Here is a 15840-nt window from a genome sequence, read left to right as displayed (position 1 = left end):
TAATGCAATAAGCTAATAATTAAAATGAAGGAAACACAGCAACTAAACTTTATCCTAAGAAAAAAAAGTGGGATGCGAAGATAGGCTAATACAAATCACCTAATTATTTTGATAAACGAGCGAAGAGTAAACTCGATAAGGGGTTTATAAACTCGCAATCCTTTACGTTTATAACATAGTTATAATAGGGGGTGAGACACGAAAACTGAGTTGGGAGGGACTGTCAAGGGATATTTCTGGTTCCGGCTGAATAGGAAATTAAATTTTTAATGGTGTTTGGAGAAAATATTCTATCGGAACATCGCCATTATTAAAATTAGTATTTTTTTATGTCCTGCGAATTAGTTTTTTATTTACAAAAAATGCCAAAGGAAATTCGTTTCTCTTAACAATAATTAAGAAGTTCTTTTATCAGTCCTTTACCTCTTAACAATAATTAATAAATAATTCCTTTTAGAATGATTTGAATTAAAACAGTTACATACAAGTTGCGGAAAATTATTTTTATTGTAATCTGCTTAAAAAAAGATTTTTTTAGAAGCCTCCAAGCAACCAGTTCACTGCTCATTATTAGCGAAAAGTCTGCCTTTGCATATTGACCACCTATAAATTTACATGTAAAGTCAAAGGTATATTCATACTCACCGGTTATGTGACCATTTTCGTAAGCGTGGTAATCGCTTTCCATCCGGGACTTTTTGACCAGAGCTGTCGTCGTGACTCCCGACGCCATGCTAACCATAGACACCCTCTTCGGTGGGCGACCCGGCCTCGAACTGGCAAAGGAAAATAAAACAATATTAGAAGCAATCATTATGGGTGTAGCTTGACACATATATAATAGGTTTCAAAAGTCTAGGACTGTGATCACCCGTGTCATTGTAAATCTGGACTCACCGTCTGTTACACGTTCCAGTATTCTTTTACACCGACCATCCATCCTCCTCCATCCAATATAAATAGCCAGAGAGCTGGTAAACTGAACAGTAGTTAGTACCTCTATGCCAATGCTATTGCATCTCGACCCGTAAATTTTGTATAAGCTTGAATGGCAAATTCTTGCCACATCCCAACGAATGGCACGTTTCCAATTATCCACATCGCATAGCTCTGCTCTCTTATTCATTTGGCAATTCGAGTCCAACACAAAGATTACTAACACTAACACTGTGGAAGAGGATTGTTACCAGTGGTCTTCTATTTTGGTTATGACTGGCTAACCTATATGAAAACAAAAAACATTTGGATTTCAGTGTTTATCGAGTCGGCTTAACCTTTCCCACTGGTCGTTGGAGAACGTGTTTCTAGAAAAGGTGTCGATTGCGTCACATTTTTCTCAGCTTGAAAGAGAGCTTCTCGTTAGAAACCGTGACCGTTTCTTACCAGATCACATGCTACTGGCTGCATAGTTTCTCACCAGAAGTGGCAATCACGCGCTTAATCATTCCCCCATTTGACTCCCTGAGATTTTTACCTTTAGCACTGATGGAGCAAAATATGCAGCGTAGAGGACTTATTTCAACAAAATTAGGTAAATGGAACATCATAGGAGGTAATATGGATGGCTGCAATTTGTCTGAGAGTTGGAAGGAGACCGACTGCTAGACGATATTTTAAATTATTCAAGGTTAAGAACCTATGCGCGAAGTCCAGGTACATTTTAATTCTGCTATATATGTATGTCAAAATTAAACGTGTAACAGTAGAAGAAATACTTAGGAATTTAATATTATGTCAGAAGACACCCAAATGAGAAAGTGTTTCGTGATTATAATTGTCGTACAGAAGACCCGAGGTTCGAATCCCGGAGAAGGCATGGATTTAATATGTCCTTTCCCTCCTAGAAGGCAACGTTGGCCTATCTGTTAAGTGCCTCCATAATAAAGAGACACCGCTTCAGGCTTTAGTAGCGACCCACGCCATAGAAATTACATAGTCTATGGTACAAATTAGTGATTTCCATTTTTCTTTTTTTATACTTTTATTTATACTAAACTGCAAGTAAATTTTCTGAAACAAATTTTAAAAGGAATTTATATTTCCTGAAATTATTTATGCGACTTTGTTATTAGAAAAGCACTGAACAGACTGGATTAGAGAGGATCTTCGAGAAATAATGATAGCATTTCGTGACCTCTCTGCGCTAAATATATACATTATATGGTTCTAACTCTTGTCATATTCAAAATAGTCCTAAGCAAAATGAATAAGTTTCTTTATGTGCACCATAACAGCATAACAAACATAAAAATATGCAATTTTGGTTCATATCTTGGCAAGAACGGCTATTGTAATGCTTGCAACTGTTTGAGTGGTTTTTTTTTCGTTGAGGTAGTCATCGTTATCAGTTTTTATTTTTATTTATTTATTTTTTTTTTTTTTAGGAAACCTAATTTGTCGCAAAGCCCCAGAGGACAAAATTTCGTGAGGTAAAATAAGGACTTCTTTTAAGCCATATTCCATATGATAGCTCCGTTCTATAATTTCCCAGCCCTGGAAATGGACGATTCAATATGTCTTGTACACAATTCGGAAAACGGGATGGAATGTTCCAACAGTTTCATTTATCTACATAATGCTGATGGACGGGAGCTCCAAAGACTTGCTTATTACACCTTCCGCCTTAGAAAAGACATTTACTCTTACATTTAGGCTTTTGGAAGCATCAGTTGTTGAGAACTTTTCAAGGACAGTCTTTTCTGAATATGATTTGTGTACACTATTAATACCAGAACTCAGTTATCTCAGAAAGTCCTCTCAAGTGGTTGATGGTAAAAAAAAGAGGGGCGGGAGAACCTCGGACCACCCCCCGGAGTGTTCTCCCTCAAAATTGGGGTGGAAAGTTTAACAGTTAGCTAGGTTCAGCAATACCTCAATTACCTGTGGTACTACGGAGGTGCTGGCCTAGTTTCTACCTGTACCTGTACCTGTTCCAAGCTTGTACTCACTGAAGTTTAGGTATTCTTGCAACAGGTGTCCTAACACCCATGAGCCATGAACAAAATCAAAGGAACTGATAATATTACCGTACTAAATCATATGGAAAGCAGCAGATCATAAATAAATAAATAGAAAGAAATTGTGAATGCTTATTTCTATTTCATTCCCAGAAGATTTATTACATTTACAGTCCTTATGTCCCGCAACATGGCTTGAAATTTTCCTCCACTGTTAACAGATCTTCACCACAATTCAAGCTGACAACCCCAAGTGTGTGTATCACGTGATTTATACTTATAACTATTACAAAGAGCTCATGACTTCTCGTTTTCATTGCCAGAGATCTTGTCTTCTGAAGGAGAAGATATATGAGAAGTCTCTCAAATCCCCGTTCCCAAAGTAGACGCCATTTTTCTTTCATAGCCTTACATAGAGTCATTATGTTTGTCAAAGCAGGAATCATGAAAAATGTGCAATGCGCTTGCCAGGATTCGAACTCTGGACTTCTCGTTTGCTAGTTTGACGTGCTTCCAATTATCTTACGAAAGCAAGCAGTAAGGAGGGAAAATAACACTTTACATTCTTAGCTACCTAAAGGGTGACAGGGAGGAGGGGCTCGGTTGCCAAATCCTGATGGTGACGAATTATCGTCCACCATATTTTTAGTTTGGGCACATTTGTACAACCAATAGCTTTATCGAAGCAGAAAATAACAAAAATTTGCAATGCCATAGCTGAGATTCAAATTCCCATTTGCTAGCCGGATGTGTTTTCAATTACACTACGGTGGCATGCGATAGAAGGGAGAAAGTACCTTACGAGAGAATTATGTAGCAGAACCACAGAAGCTCGGGAGTAAGATTTCTTGGAATAGAATCGGGGTTTTCAGGTTGCCAAATTAATGTGTAGATAATTACTTTACTAAAGTGCAAGTTAGTAATGTTATTAATTTTTTATAACATGTGCATAAAATCAAGCATGAAATCTCGCGAATTATTGGAAACTTAAGGACATGTGAAGGACAATCTATGACATAGTCAAATAAACTTAATTCATACTTTATAGATCTAAATGTAAAATTCGTAATAAAATAGCTGCAAACAAAACATAGAATCACAGTTTGCTCTCCTTTTTGAAATACATACATGGAAGGGAGAAGGTTTTATATAAGAAACTCTCTCTCTCTCTCTCTATATATATATATATATATGTATGTAAAAAGAGGACCTATATATACATATGTGTGTACGTAACGTTAAGCCAGTGCCAGGATATTGGCAATTACCATCCTCACAAAGGAACCTGGCAACAAGTTTCAAAATTTAAAACGCAATTTTCCGCTACTTATGAAAGATTTATGGAGTTGAAGCCTGCTGAGAGTGAAAAAAATACAAAAATAAAATAAAAATGAAAAACCAATCGTTTTGTTTTACTAGCCGTGTTTTTTTACGGCGAACAACGTTCAGGTTGTGCCCTTTGAGTGAGTGAGTGGGGCGCTATTTTTTTGCATTTATCGCTTTTCGATATTAGAAATGCATTTTCTGCACTTGGATTTACTTTGCTAAAAGAAATGCTAGTTTAAAAGTACTATAATGGCATCGTCTACACTTGAAAATGAAGTTTAAATCATTGTGTTTCCGAATAATAAATGTTTACTATTAACTCCCAGTCAATCGGGTTTTAATTCCAGCGACAACGTCTACGGTTAACAAAAAATCACGGTTGACACGATAGTAGTAAAAGAACTCAGAAGAATAACCCATACTATTATTAATTATCAGAAAAACCCAATTCAGGGATTACCTGCATTTTCAAGCAAGTTAATCTGCAGAACAGATTCTTTTGGCTACATAAATCCGAATAAATATTCAAACTTCTCTCTTTCGAATACAAATGCTCCCATCTTCCTCTCTCCACTTATTCCTGTTCCTCTGAGTTTCTTTCTTAATCCACGGTATACTGGTAATTTTTTTTCTAGTCCATAGAGGCAATTTGCCCAGATTTCGTTTTGGTATTTTGCGTTGCTTCACTATAAACGACATTTTACTTTACAAATTGTGGCCACCAAATGTTAGAGCCCAGCATCTTATTTAAAGAAATTAAATAATGAAGAATCTGCATGAATGTATGTATGCTTCTCTCACTGTGAAAAAACAATAGCACTTAGAGACATAAAATTCTTAATAATGTACTTTTCCACTCGAAGGCATCTGGAAGTTCAAATTTGAAAATTGTTTTATTATCTATTTCATGTTTATAATCGTTTAACGAATTTTTGATTGACAAACTCAACGATTTCAAAACGAGCAATGGCAACACTTTACGTAATATATATATTTGTAATAATAAAATTCCATAGTCATGAATACACTTAAAATTCTAACTGTATGTTCTTTTCATTTTTTAATGGCGACGTTCTCTTATTTGAAAGTACGTGGAATTAAATCCACAGCCCCGTAGTGAAGTTGTTTTTCCCGCCTTTCCTACACGTACAGTTTTAGAATATTCTGGAAATATTTCAAGCGAACTGGATTGGCTGAACTGGATTGAATAAACTGAATTCATACTTTATAGATTTAAATGTAAAATCCGGAATAAAACAGCTGCAAACAAAATATAGAATTAGAGTTTTCTCTGACGTTATTTCATGGAAGCTCAGCCTTTCCAGAGGCTATAAAAAGACTCACAAAAGGAATATCAGGGCTTTTTTTCTTAAATGTCACGATGCAGTAAACTTCGTTATTAGTAATTCTTTTTATTTACTCCGGATATCTGAATTTTGTAACTGCTATTTTCTCCTGAATAATAAATAATGGATCCTGTTTTTTAAACTTATCGTCTGGTTATTTAAGCTACGACTACATTTATGATTCTTCAGCATTCTATTTATTCCAGACAAGAGCTGGTACATCACATATATATCCAGCGTGAGACTGTGTATCGGAAATTCTAAAGATATGCTCTTTTTAAATTATTTTGCAATACTGCTACTGCAACAGAACGTTGAAAAACGCCCCTTTGAGCGTAATATAAAACCTGAAAATTTGAGATTTTTCTTTAATCCAAAGGGGTTTTGTCCTTGAAGGACTATTGTATCATTATATCTTACCTGTTCATTTGCGCTTTTCAGCTGAGGATGATGGTTCGGTAAAAACATCGCAACTAGTCCTGTGAAAATTTGAAAAATAAACGCTGATTTTTGTTGTTTGACTTCAAAATTTATATACTTTATAGTTGTAGGAAGTGCAGAGAATAGTCGGTAGACACTTCCCTAAATTTTTTGGTAGCCAAGGAGACGTAAGTTAACTACAACTTTACAGTTTTTAATTTAATAGAACGTCATAGTTTATAAATTTGTAAGTTTGTTTAAGTCATGGAAAAGGATGCAAAATAGTATCCTACGATACATACATAGGATACAAAGGATATAAAAGATACAAAACACAAAGGATACAAAATAGGATCCAAAATAGTCATGGAAAAGGATACAGTGACTGCATACGGCTGGCAGTCTCTCGGGGTTGCAGCCGAAAACATCGCGAAAACGTCGTGCTACAAAACATCGTGGGAGAAAACATCGCAGTCCTAAAACATCGTGGTACAAAACATCGTCGTCGAAATTAAGCGGTTCAAAAACTTCGCAATTTAAAAACATCGTCGTCGAAAATATCGTGGTAAAAAAATAAAGTATCTACAAATCATCGCATGACGATAACAACGCAGACATGCTTTTTTCATACATGCTTTTCGCAAACATGCTTTAATAACTGTAAATGGATATTCCCATGATGATTTGTGAGCGCAAGATGGAAAGAAGCATAATTTTTACTTTCAAACTTTTTTATTAACTAATAATTTTTTTCTGAAAAAGTAAGAAGGAAACTTAAGCATAGCAAATTAATGTAACTTATGGTAATTAACAGAATTTTAAACCGACATAGTTAACCAACAAAGGCGATTAATAAATAATTTTTTATAAAGTTTTTACTGGTAATTTTTCATGAAAAGTATAATCTATAAGTTGCATTTAATTTTCTATGCTAAAGTTTCCTTCTTACTTTTTCAGAAAAAATTTATTAGTTAATAAAAAATGTGAAAGTAAAAATTATCCTTCTTTACATCTTGCGCTCACAAATCATTATGGGAATATTCATTTACAGTTATTAAAGCATGTATGAAAAAAGCATGTCTGCGTTGTTATCGTCATGCGATGATTTGTAGATACTTTGTTTTTTACCACGATATTTTCGACGGCGATGTTTTCAAACTGCGAAGTTTTTGAACCGCTTTATTTTCGACGACGATGTTTTGTACCACGATGTTTTAGGACTGCGATGTTTTCTCCCACGATGTTTTGTAGCACGACGTTTTCGCCTTGCGTTGTTTCCTCTGCGATGATTTTGCCGCCATATTATCGGCGGACACCGTCTCTCGGATGTCTGCATAAAAAGCAGCCTCAGATTTTTTTTTTAATAATTGGAATTGTAAGTAAAAATAATTGCAGCAAAATATTTTCTTTTAGTGTTTACATACTTTGAATTTCATTTTCATACATGTGACTAAGTACTTGGCTTTCGGTTGATGAAAAAAACCAGAATATTCTCATGTAATCCAAGCGATTGCAGAGCGATGTTTCTATGTCACGTGTTTTTCGCTTCCCTTTAAAAGTACATATTAAATAATAGATTAGATTAGATTGTGATCTTTTGGGTATCGAGAAAAATTAGTATTTTCTCATGTTATAAACGAATTATTGTCTTAAACCTTGCTATTGTGGCGCAACTGGTAACACATTCAACAAGCATTAGAATATCGGTAGTTCAAATTCCGGACTGTTATAAGTGCATTTTCATAGCTCCTGCTTCGAAAAACCTTATTTTTCTACAAGAAATAAAACGTAAATATATAGTAGTAAAAAGTAATATGATTGTCACCAAATAGATATAGTCAACTGGGTCTCCCTCCTCTCCCCAGTCACCTTTCTAGTAGTGAAGAATATAAAGAAATGTCGCATTAAACCGAGCTTGTTCTACCAGCTAGCTCTGGAAGATCTACAGTTCGAATCCGGGCCAAGGCTTAATCGATTGTCTGTATTTTCAGCTCCAAAAAATCTAATATCTCTATTAAGTAATATATGCAGCTGCAGAGTTTATGAGTTTATGAAATAAGTTTTTACTTATGAATTATATCACATTTGCTGAATTTCGATTTCAAAATGCGTGGCATCTTTCATTACTGGTCTCTCGTATGTTGAGAAAAACGAGCATTTTCTCATGCAACATACGCAAGCGAAGACCAATGTTTTCTTTATGTAGTTATGTCAGTTATTTTGAGTTTCACTTTCAATATATGTGATAACACTCAATACCGGTGTTTTAGATGTCTGAAAAAAGCTGAAAATAGTATCAAAACATTTATTTTTAAAATTAAATAATTTCATTGTGTCTATTCAACCAATCTTTTCAAAGTATTACTTCGGTTTATAAAATATATGCTTAACAAACTTTACTGTTACATTACAAGAGGCCGAGCGATTAAAGCCGAAAATCACTAGTAATCCTCCTCATGTTTTATACGCAGTGGCTCAATGCACTGTCTGTCTCTAATTTCTAGAGTGTAAAAAGTAAATACAGGGCAATGTTATGCAAAATATCTTCCCAGAAAGGCATCTTGCACTCCAATACTATGCAAACAGACCTACTGTTTAACCGTAACTAAATAATTCAGTTATTACTTTTGGCATATTATTGTATTACAATAAGACTGCAGTGAGAAATGAAAAACCTAGTCTCCAAAGTACAGACAGCGAAGCATCTTTTGTTTGCTATTGAATGATATTCTAAGAAAAAAAAAATATTTCTTCAGATACATAGTCCTCATTTGTTTTTCTTAACCTTGTCAAAAAAAAAATCTGAGGCGGTTTATTATGCAGACATCCGAGAGACTGCCAGCCGTATGCAGTCACTATATCCTTTTCCATGACTATTTTGTATCCTTTGTGTTTTGTATCTTTTATATCCTTTGATTCCTATGTATGTCTCGTAGGATACTATTTTGTATCCTTTTCCATGACTTAAACAAACTTACAAATTTATGAACTATGACGTTCTATTAAATTAAAAACTATAAAGTTGTAGATAACTTACGTCTCCTTGGCTACCAAAAAATTTAGGGAAGTGTCTAGCGACTATTCGCTGCACTTCCTAGAGCTATAAATTATATTAATTTAGAAGTCAAACAACAAAAATCAGCGTTATATTTTTCAAATTTTCACAAGACTAGTTGCGATGGCTTTACCGAACCATCGTCCTCAGCTGCAAAAGCGCAAATGAACAGGTAAGATATAATGATACAATAGTCCTTCAGGGACAAAACGCCTTTGGACTAATGAAAAATCTCAAATTTTCAGATTTTATATTACGCTCAAAGGGGCATTTTTCAACGTTCTGTTGCAACAGCAGTATCGCAAAATAATTTAAAAAGAGCATATATTTAGAATTTCCGATACTCAGTCTCACGCTGGATATATATATATATATATATATTACGCAAAGTGTTGCCATTGCTCGTTTTGAAATCATTGAGTTTGTCAATCAAAAATTCCTTAAAGGATTATAAAACATGAAATAGATAATAAAACAATTTCCAAATTTGAACTTCCAGATGCAATCGAGTGGAAAAGTACATTATTAAGAATTTTATTTCTCTAAATACTATTGTATTTTTACAGTGAGAGAAGCATACATACATTTATGCATATTCTTCATTATTTAATTTCTTTAAATAAAATGCTGCTGTGCTCTAACATTTGGTGGCAGCAATTTGAAAAGTAAAACGCCGTTTAGTAAGTTTTTCCAAGGAAATGTTAAAGAGCAGGGAAAATCAGAGTATGTCAGTAACATATAAAGAAATATATTGGCAGCATATTCTAATTTCTTTTTCACTTATTTATTTAAATTTTCTCCCACAAATCTTATTTCAGGCAATTGATTGATATAATTGCAATGAAATTAATGGCTTAAATGTTTTCTAATTCCAAGAACAACATGGCATTTACTTTTAATGTCTATCAAAATATTATCACGCACTCTCGGTTATTAATACAAAATAAGGAAGATTGTTTACTTCCTTGTGCGAAGATAACGTCTCAGAAAGTTTTAACTGCAGTTGTAACTGAAAATTGTTTACGTTATGTGCTATTAATAGACATCATCTTTTGATCGCAATGCTTTTATCGAAAGAAAATAACTTTTGTTTCTTTTCTATAATTTATAACTGACCTAAATTCCGGCAAAAATACTTTCTGTGGGAAGCTTTAGGTTGTTTACCGAATCAAAATCATGTTTATGATGTCTCTGTAGGAAGTATTTCAATGGAGGATTGTCATAAACATTTTGCCATTATTCAAAATAATCTCTTTGCGTAATGTATTTGTAAACAGCATATTTTACGCATGAAAGTTCTTTTACACACTTTGAGATAACTATTGATATTGCTACGAAATGTACAGGCGCGGTGAGAAAGCTTTCCCGGAAAGCAGGTTTAGGGTTGCCATAAAATAACAAGGGAAAGTAGGGTTGCCACCTTTGGCGATAAATCGCCCATTTGGCGACATTTGTCGACAAAATTGGCGATATACCATGGACGATTGGAGAACCTTCTGAAACGAATACTTACCTGTTTAGCCCAGAATTGTCTCGAACACCAAAGTCGAAAGCTATATAAACCTTGCTGGTTTGCAGTGCGAGTTAGTGTGTGCCTCGTCTAGCGAGCTGATAGTCAGTCATTGAGCGAGTGTCGCGAAATCTAGTGGCGCCGTGTTGGTCGTCGAGTGCATCGAGAGAGTCTTTAGTGTATCGCGAGTTAGTGCATCGTCGAGAGGGTGCGTTGAGCTCCGGGAACGACTGAACCGAAGAGTCGGGAGCTGTGTTCTGTGTGTCGTCGAGTGCATGGCGATTTATAGCGTGGAGAGTCTCGAGAGTACGCTGAGTTCCGAGAACGAACAAGCAGAGTCGGGGCCTGTACTCTGGTGCTTTGCAGTGAAGCTGTCTCCACCGTTAATGCCTGACAGTGGGAAGGCTGTGTTGCTGATTGTTCCAGCTTTCAGGAAGGTAGCCCTCGTGTGCTTTGCTATAATCTAATAAATCCAAATCCTGATCTCGAGAAGCGTAAACAACAATAAAATATTATCCGAAATGAAGATATTATATTTGTTCTGCTGTATGTACTGAATACAAACAAGGAGAGTTAAATTGTTCATAAATTAAATCTTTCATAGATTTTCGAGAAGGCCCTTAATCAGAATTAGATGAAACCGAAAGTGGTAGATTTTACCACGTAAACAAATATTAATTTCATTATAATTCCCTTAATTTGCCTTACAAATAATGTAAATATGATGCATATTCTTATTTATTTTTATTTAATGTCTCTTTTAAGAATAATGGATTTTTCATTGCTGAACTAATTTGCCTCCTATTTGGCAAATAACTTAAAAGACAGAATTAATTAATTTATATTTATTAGTTTTGAAGAGTTAATTTTTAATTAACCCGATAATTACAGCTCTTATTTCAGTTTCATTATCATTTTCATTTTAAGAAACACAAAAATCCCCTTGTACCCCCTAAAAAATATATTTAACGTCAAAGATATAGAAAATAAGTTAAAATCAATAAAATTTCGAAGTTATATCATGAAATAGAGACACTTGTTTTATGAAGCGTAATTATTAGACTGCATCTTCATAGGGAAAAAATCTTGATATCAAAACGCTGACTGCTTTAAAAACAACTGGAAGGAATCTTTTTGGTGGTATTTTATTTTATTATTATTTTCAGTTCGCAAATTAATAGCAAGTATTGCCTATTGAGAGATGTATCTATTGTAAGCCTCGTGTGCAAGCGATTCCGCGAAAAAATGCATAGATAATGAAATATTCTTGATAAATGATAAATGAAATCTTTTTAGTTTTATGATTTTTTTATATTCTTTAATTCTTTTAAATATTTTTAAACTTAATTGATTACATTCATCAAAGGTGTTATACTATAATCTGAAATTTCCTTAATATTTTTCGTACCACTTTCGTAATTAGAATGCAGATTTAGTAAAGGGACCCATATAATATTCTTTCTTAAATAATCCCATATAATTTCTTTCTTAAATAATCCCATATAATCTTAAATTCCTATATAATTTCTTCGCCTCAACGAAGATTTTTTAGGAAATTTGTGAAGTTCCTTTACTTTGATACCTTATGTAGAAGTGCACCTTATGTAGAAGAGAACTTTCTTCTGTTTTGAAGGTCAGGTAAGCAAAATTTTATCAAGATCCCTATAACTCTATAGATTTATATAAATTACACGAAAAAACAAACAAATGGACACTGTTCTTCGTATATATATACATAGATATATATATATAGATGAATGAATGAATCCAGCTTATGTAATTTCACGGTTCCAGTTAGTAATTAAAAATAACTTAAATGAATGTGAGTTTATTGCTTTTAAATTGTTTAATTTGTTAATTAATTAAATAATAAATTTGAAAGGAAATTAAATATACTGCGCTTTCCTGAACCGCAACACGCTGGCGCTTGGAAAATAAAAATACTTTAATTGAGGAAATAAAAATACTTTAATAAAATGGCAACACATTTCTCTTAAATCGTACAGTTTATTTATTAAATATTCGGAAGTCAAAGAAATATATTGCATTTCTTCCGAGTAGCAAAACACCTTTTTTATAACCCCCCCCCCCGAATTTTCGATTAAATTTGAAAAGTAAATATCTGACGATTTGGCGAGTGACAATACAAAGCTTTTAAATCGCTGAGTTTTTTTTTTTAATTCGTTAAATTAACGTAAAATACACGTGTATAAAGAGTACGGACCCATTGGGGTGGTTTTTGAGACATCTAATGTAAGCAGTGACCTTCCTTTTGTTTTAAAAGTCAAATGTACCGAATTTTATCAAGATAAAAATTAAACTGTATATTTGTATGAAAGATACACGGACAATTTTCTTTTATTTATATACATTATTTTATCTTTATTCAAGCAAAATATAATATAGATTAGATTATAAGGTTCTTTTAAGTTAATTGGCCAGTTATTTCGTGTTTAGGATCTGTACTGTCACTTCTACCATTCTGTTTTCCCTCCAGAATGTAAATTAGTTCTCGTGTATTTTACGATTAGGGTTTTGAGAGTGTAAGACAAAGCATGTTATGCTCCTTATCACCCCATGAGGTTGCTGTTATAAATAAAAGTTCTTGTTTTCAGCCTTGCATTATACTTGCCGATAGATGAAATCCACGCCGGTTAAGTTCCAAGCCAGCTTCGTGTTAATTTTTGTATAGTCTTTGGCTACAAGTTTGTTTAAATTTAAGTTTCGCATTTTGAACTTACTACTTGAGGCCATAAATGCTGGTGGAATCGGAAGCACCAGAAATCTCTTCTCTTCATCTTAGTTTGTTTCAAATAAAAGGTTTTTTATCCCAAGTTTCAGTTGTTATTTAAGCTTAACGGTAACTCACTTAACATCTAACAAGCGTTTAGACACTTTGGGCCCACCAGCGGCCGAGCGGTAGAGTCGCTGAACACTGGTAGTTCGGTCCGAGGTTCGAATCCCGCAAACGGGCTGGCTGTATGGGCGTTTTCGTGGTTTTCCCCATGTGTAACGTATATACGAGCCAGTTTCCCTTAGAAAGTCCTCCACGAAGGCATCCTTCCCCTTAGGCAGATAGCCCTAGTGTGCTTTGCCATAATTAAATACACCAACACCAACGTTTAGACACTTTGACTGATACGCAAACACGTAAAACTAATTTTCAAATTTGATAAACTGAAATTAACATCAAATGAAATCTGAGAAGTCTTCCATGAAGTATAAGTTCTAATTCCATGCATTATAAATTTTAATCAATCAGTGTTGTTCAAAACGAAAGTGAATAGAAAATTACATTTTGCAACAGTGTAATACATATAGCTTATGCTATTTTACACAAAAGTCTATGCATTTCTTTTACATCAACGCAGATAAAAGAAAAGATTTGAGATATCTGGCAGTAAGAAATTAAATTACTTTGCGTGGCAGATATTTTATATTTTGTAATAACACAACTTCTCAGTTTACATAATACAAGCTTTTGTAACGAAAACAAATGCAATTTTCGTTGCTTTCTTGGCTACAAATGGAGAAATTTTGGCGATAACCCCACTCTTTAAAAAAAATGAAAACAGAAGTGTGAAAATAGTTGAATAAGAAGCTGGCAACATCCTCCGCTATTTTTCACGGTACATATTTACAAAGGGACGAAAAATAATCCTTCGACTTTTCGATAGATATTTTCCCTTAAATTTTAAAGTAGATTCAAGATTACGTTCCTGAGTTTAATGTATATTTAAAAAAAAAAAAAAAAAAAAGAGAGAAAGGAAGGAAAAGGAGGGGGAAAAAAGGAGGAAGGTGGAAGAAAAATTTTCATGCCCCGTGCCACGGACACCCCAAAGTATTTGTTTGCGGAAGAGAGTTTGTTAGGGCATAGATTTCTTTTTGTGCATGCACGTGTAATGTAGGCGGTGGAGCATCTTCCATCCCCCCCTTTTTTTTTCAAAATATCGACTGTTAAAATATGAAGAAAGACATTTCTGTTTGGTTTTCGGAAAAATAGGTTTTTGATGCATTGATTAAAATTTTAGTTCTTGTCATTCTGAACGAAAGACAATTTTCCATCATCTTTTCTGAAGCGAAAAAAAATAATAATAAAATAAAATAAGGGAGGGCTGTGATATGATGATAAAGGAGGCAAAGTACAGATATACTTAAAAGGAATAATGCTTCCTTTTGCTTTTTCCTTAAAAATTATTTTTGCTTTTAAAAAATATCGTTTTCCCCCCTTAAAGAAATTAACACTTGTTGTTTATCTTGTCCATGTATTTCATGGAAGAATGGTTGCCAGAGCCTGAAGAAGGTTGGACCTCTATTCCAACCCAGTTTTGAGGGAGGATGGTCCGAGGGTCTCCCATCCCTTTACCCTGCCAACAATCCACGTAAGAGGACTTTCGACCATAGATTTAGAGTGCCTCCATGCCGCAAAGACACTCTGCATTTACAAACATCCGGGATCTTCTCCGGGATTCGAACCCGGGCCCTTCGGTTCCGCAGTAGGCTATTACTAACCACTATACCCTCTGGGCGGCATATTCAGGCACTAATTGCGGAATATATCAGCAGTATCCTATTAACCATGCCTTGTCTAAAAGAAGAGTTTATTCGAAGGGGACTGAAAAATTATTATCATAAACCATTAGCGTAAAGCAAAACTGTCGACGGAAAACGCAAAAAAGATAGGAAAAATTCGAAGGAAAAGAGTTGTTATAACTAACAGTGTCTGCAAGATACACTCTATCATTCACTCTATCAAATTCTATCCAGCTTTTGTACATGAGTTTGGATTCAAAGATATTGTTTAAATTCCTTTCTAAATGTTATTTTTTAATGTCATTTATAACTAAATTTTCTAATGATGTTTGTTCTTCCATAATTTGTAGTGTAATCTTACAGCGTGTTATTTATACTGTTACCAATACTTTCTTAATTTATTTAACTAAATAAACTTATTCTCTAGATTAAAATGCTTGAACATGCAGGTCAGTTGTTAAGTCTTTTTAACCTAAAAGGGTTGTTAGTCTCGGAACGCAATTTTACTTCGAATCACTTTAAATGCGTCGTTTCACTTTTCATTCGAATCTGTTACCATTAGGAAAAATGTAAGGTCTAGCCGTATCTTTCAAATTGAATCTAGCTGCTGTGGATTAAAGATTAAGCTATCTGAAAGCAACAGATACAGTTCTTAATATTCGGTTAATCTTTGGATTATGGTAACTTGGCGAT

At 34.2% G+C, this 15840-nt stretch overlaps 1 protein-coding gene across 2 annotated transcripts in view; it reads right to left on the bottom strand.

The window, feature by feature from the left end:
• Positions 1 to 15840, bottom strand: part of LOC118185374 (dachshund homolog 1-like) — a 546499-nt gene that overhangs the window by 275596 nt on the left and 255063 nt on the right. For both annotated transcript variants that reach the window (XM_085824377.1, XM_085824378.1), the window contains one exon: positions 646 to 776. In XM_085824377.1, coding sequence (XP_085680503.1) covers positions 646 to 776 — 131 coding nt within the window. The remainder of the gene's footprint in view (positions 1 to 645; positions 777 to 15840) is intronic.

Source organism: Stegodyphus dumicola, chromosome 9 (assembly GCF_044657685.1).
Source record: "Stegodyphus dumicola isolate Sdum_Otavi_A_Nest chromosome 9, ASM4465768v1".
In the NCBI taxonomy this organism is placed as follows: Eukaryota; Metazoa; Arthropoda; class Arachnida; order Araneae; family Eresidae; genus Stegodyphus; species Stegodyphus dumicola.
This window is presented reverse-complemented; position numbering and strand designations above follow the sequence as displayed.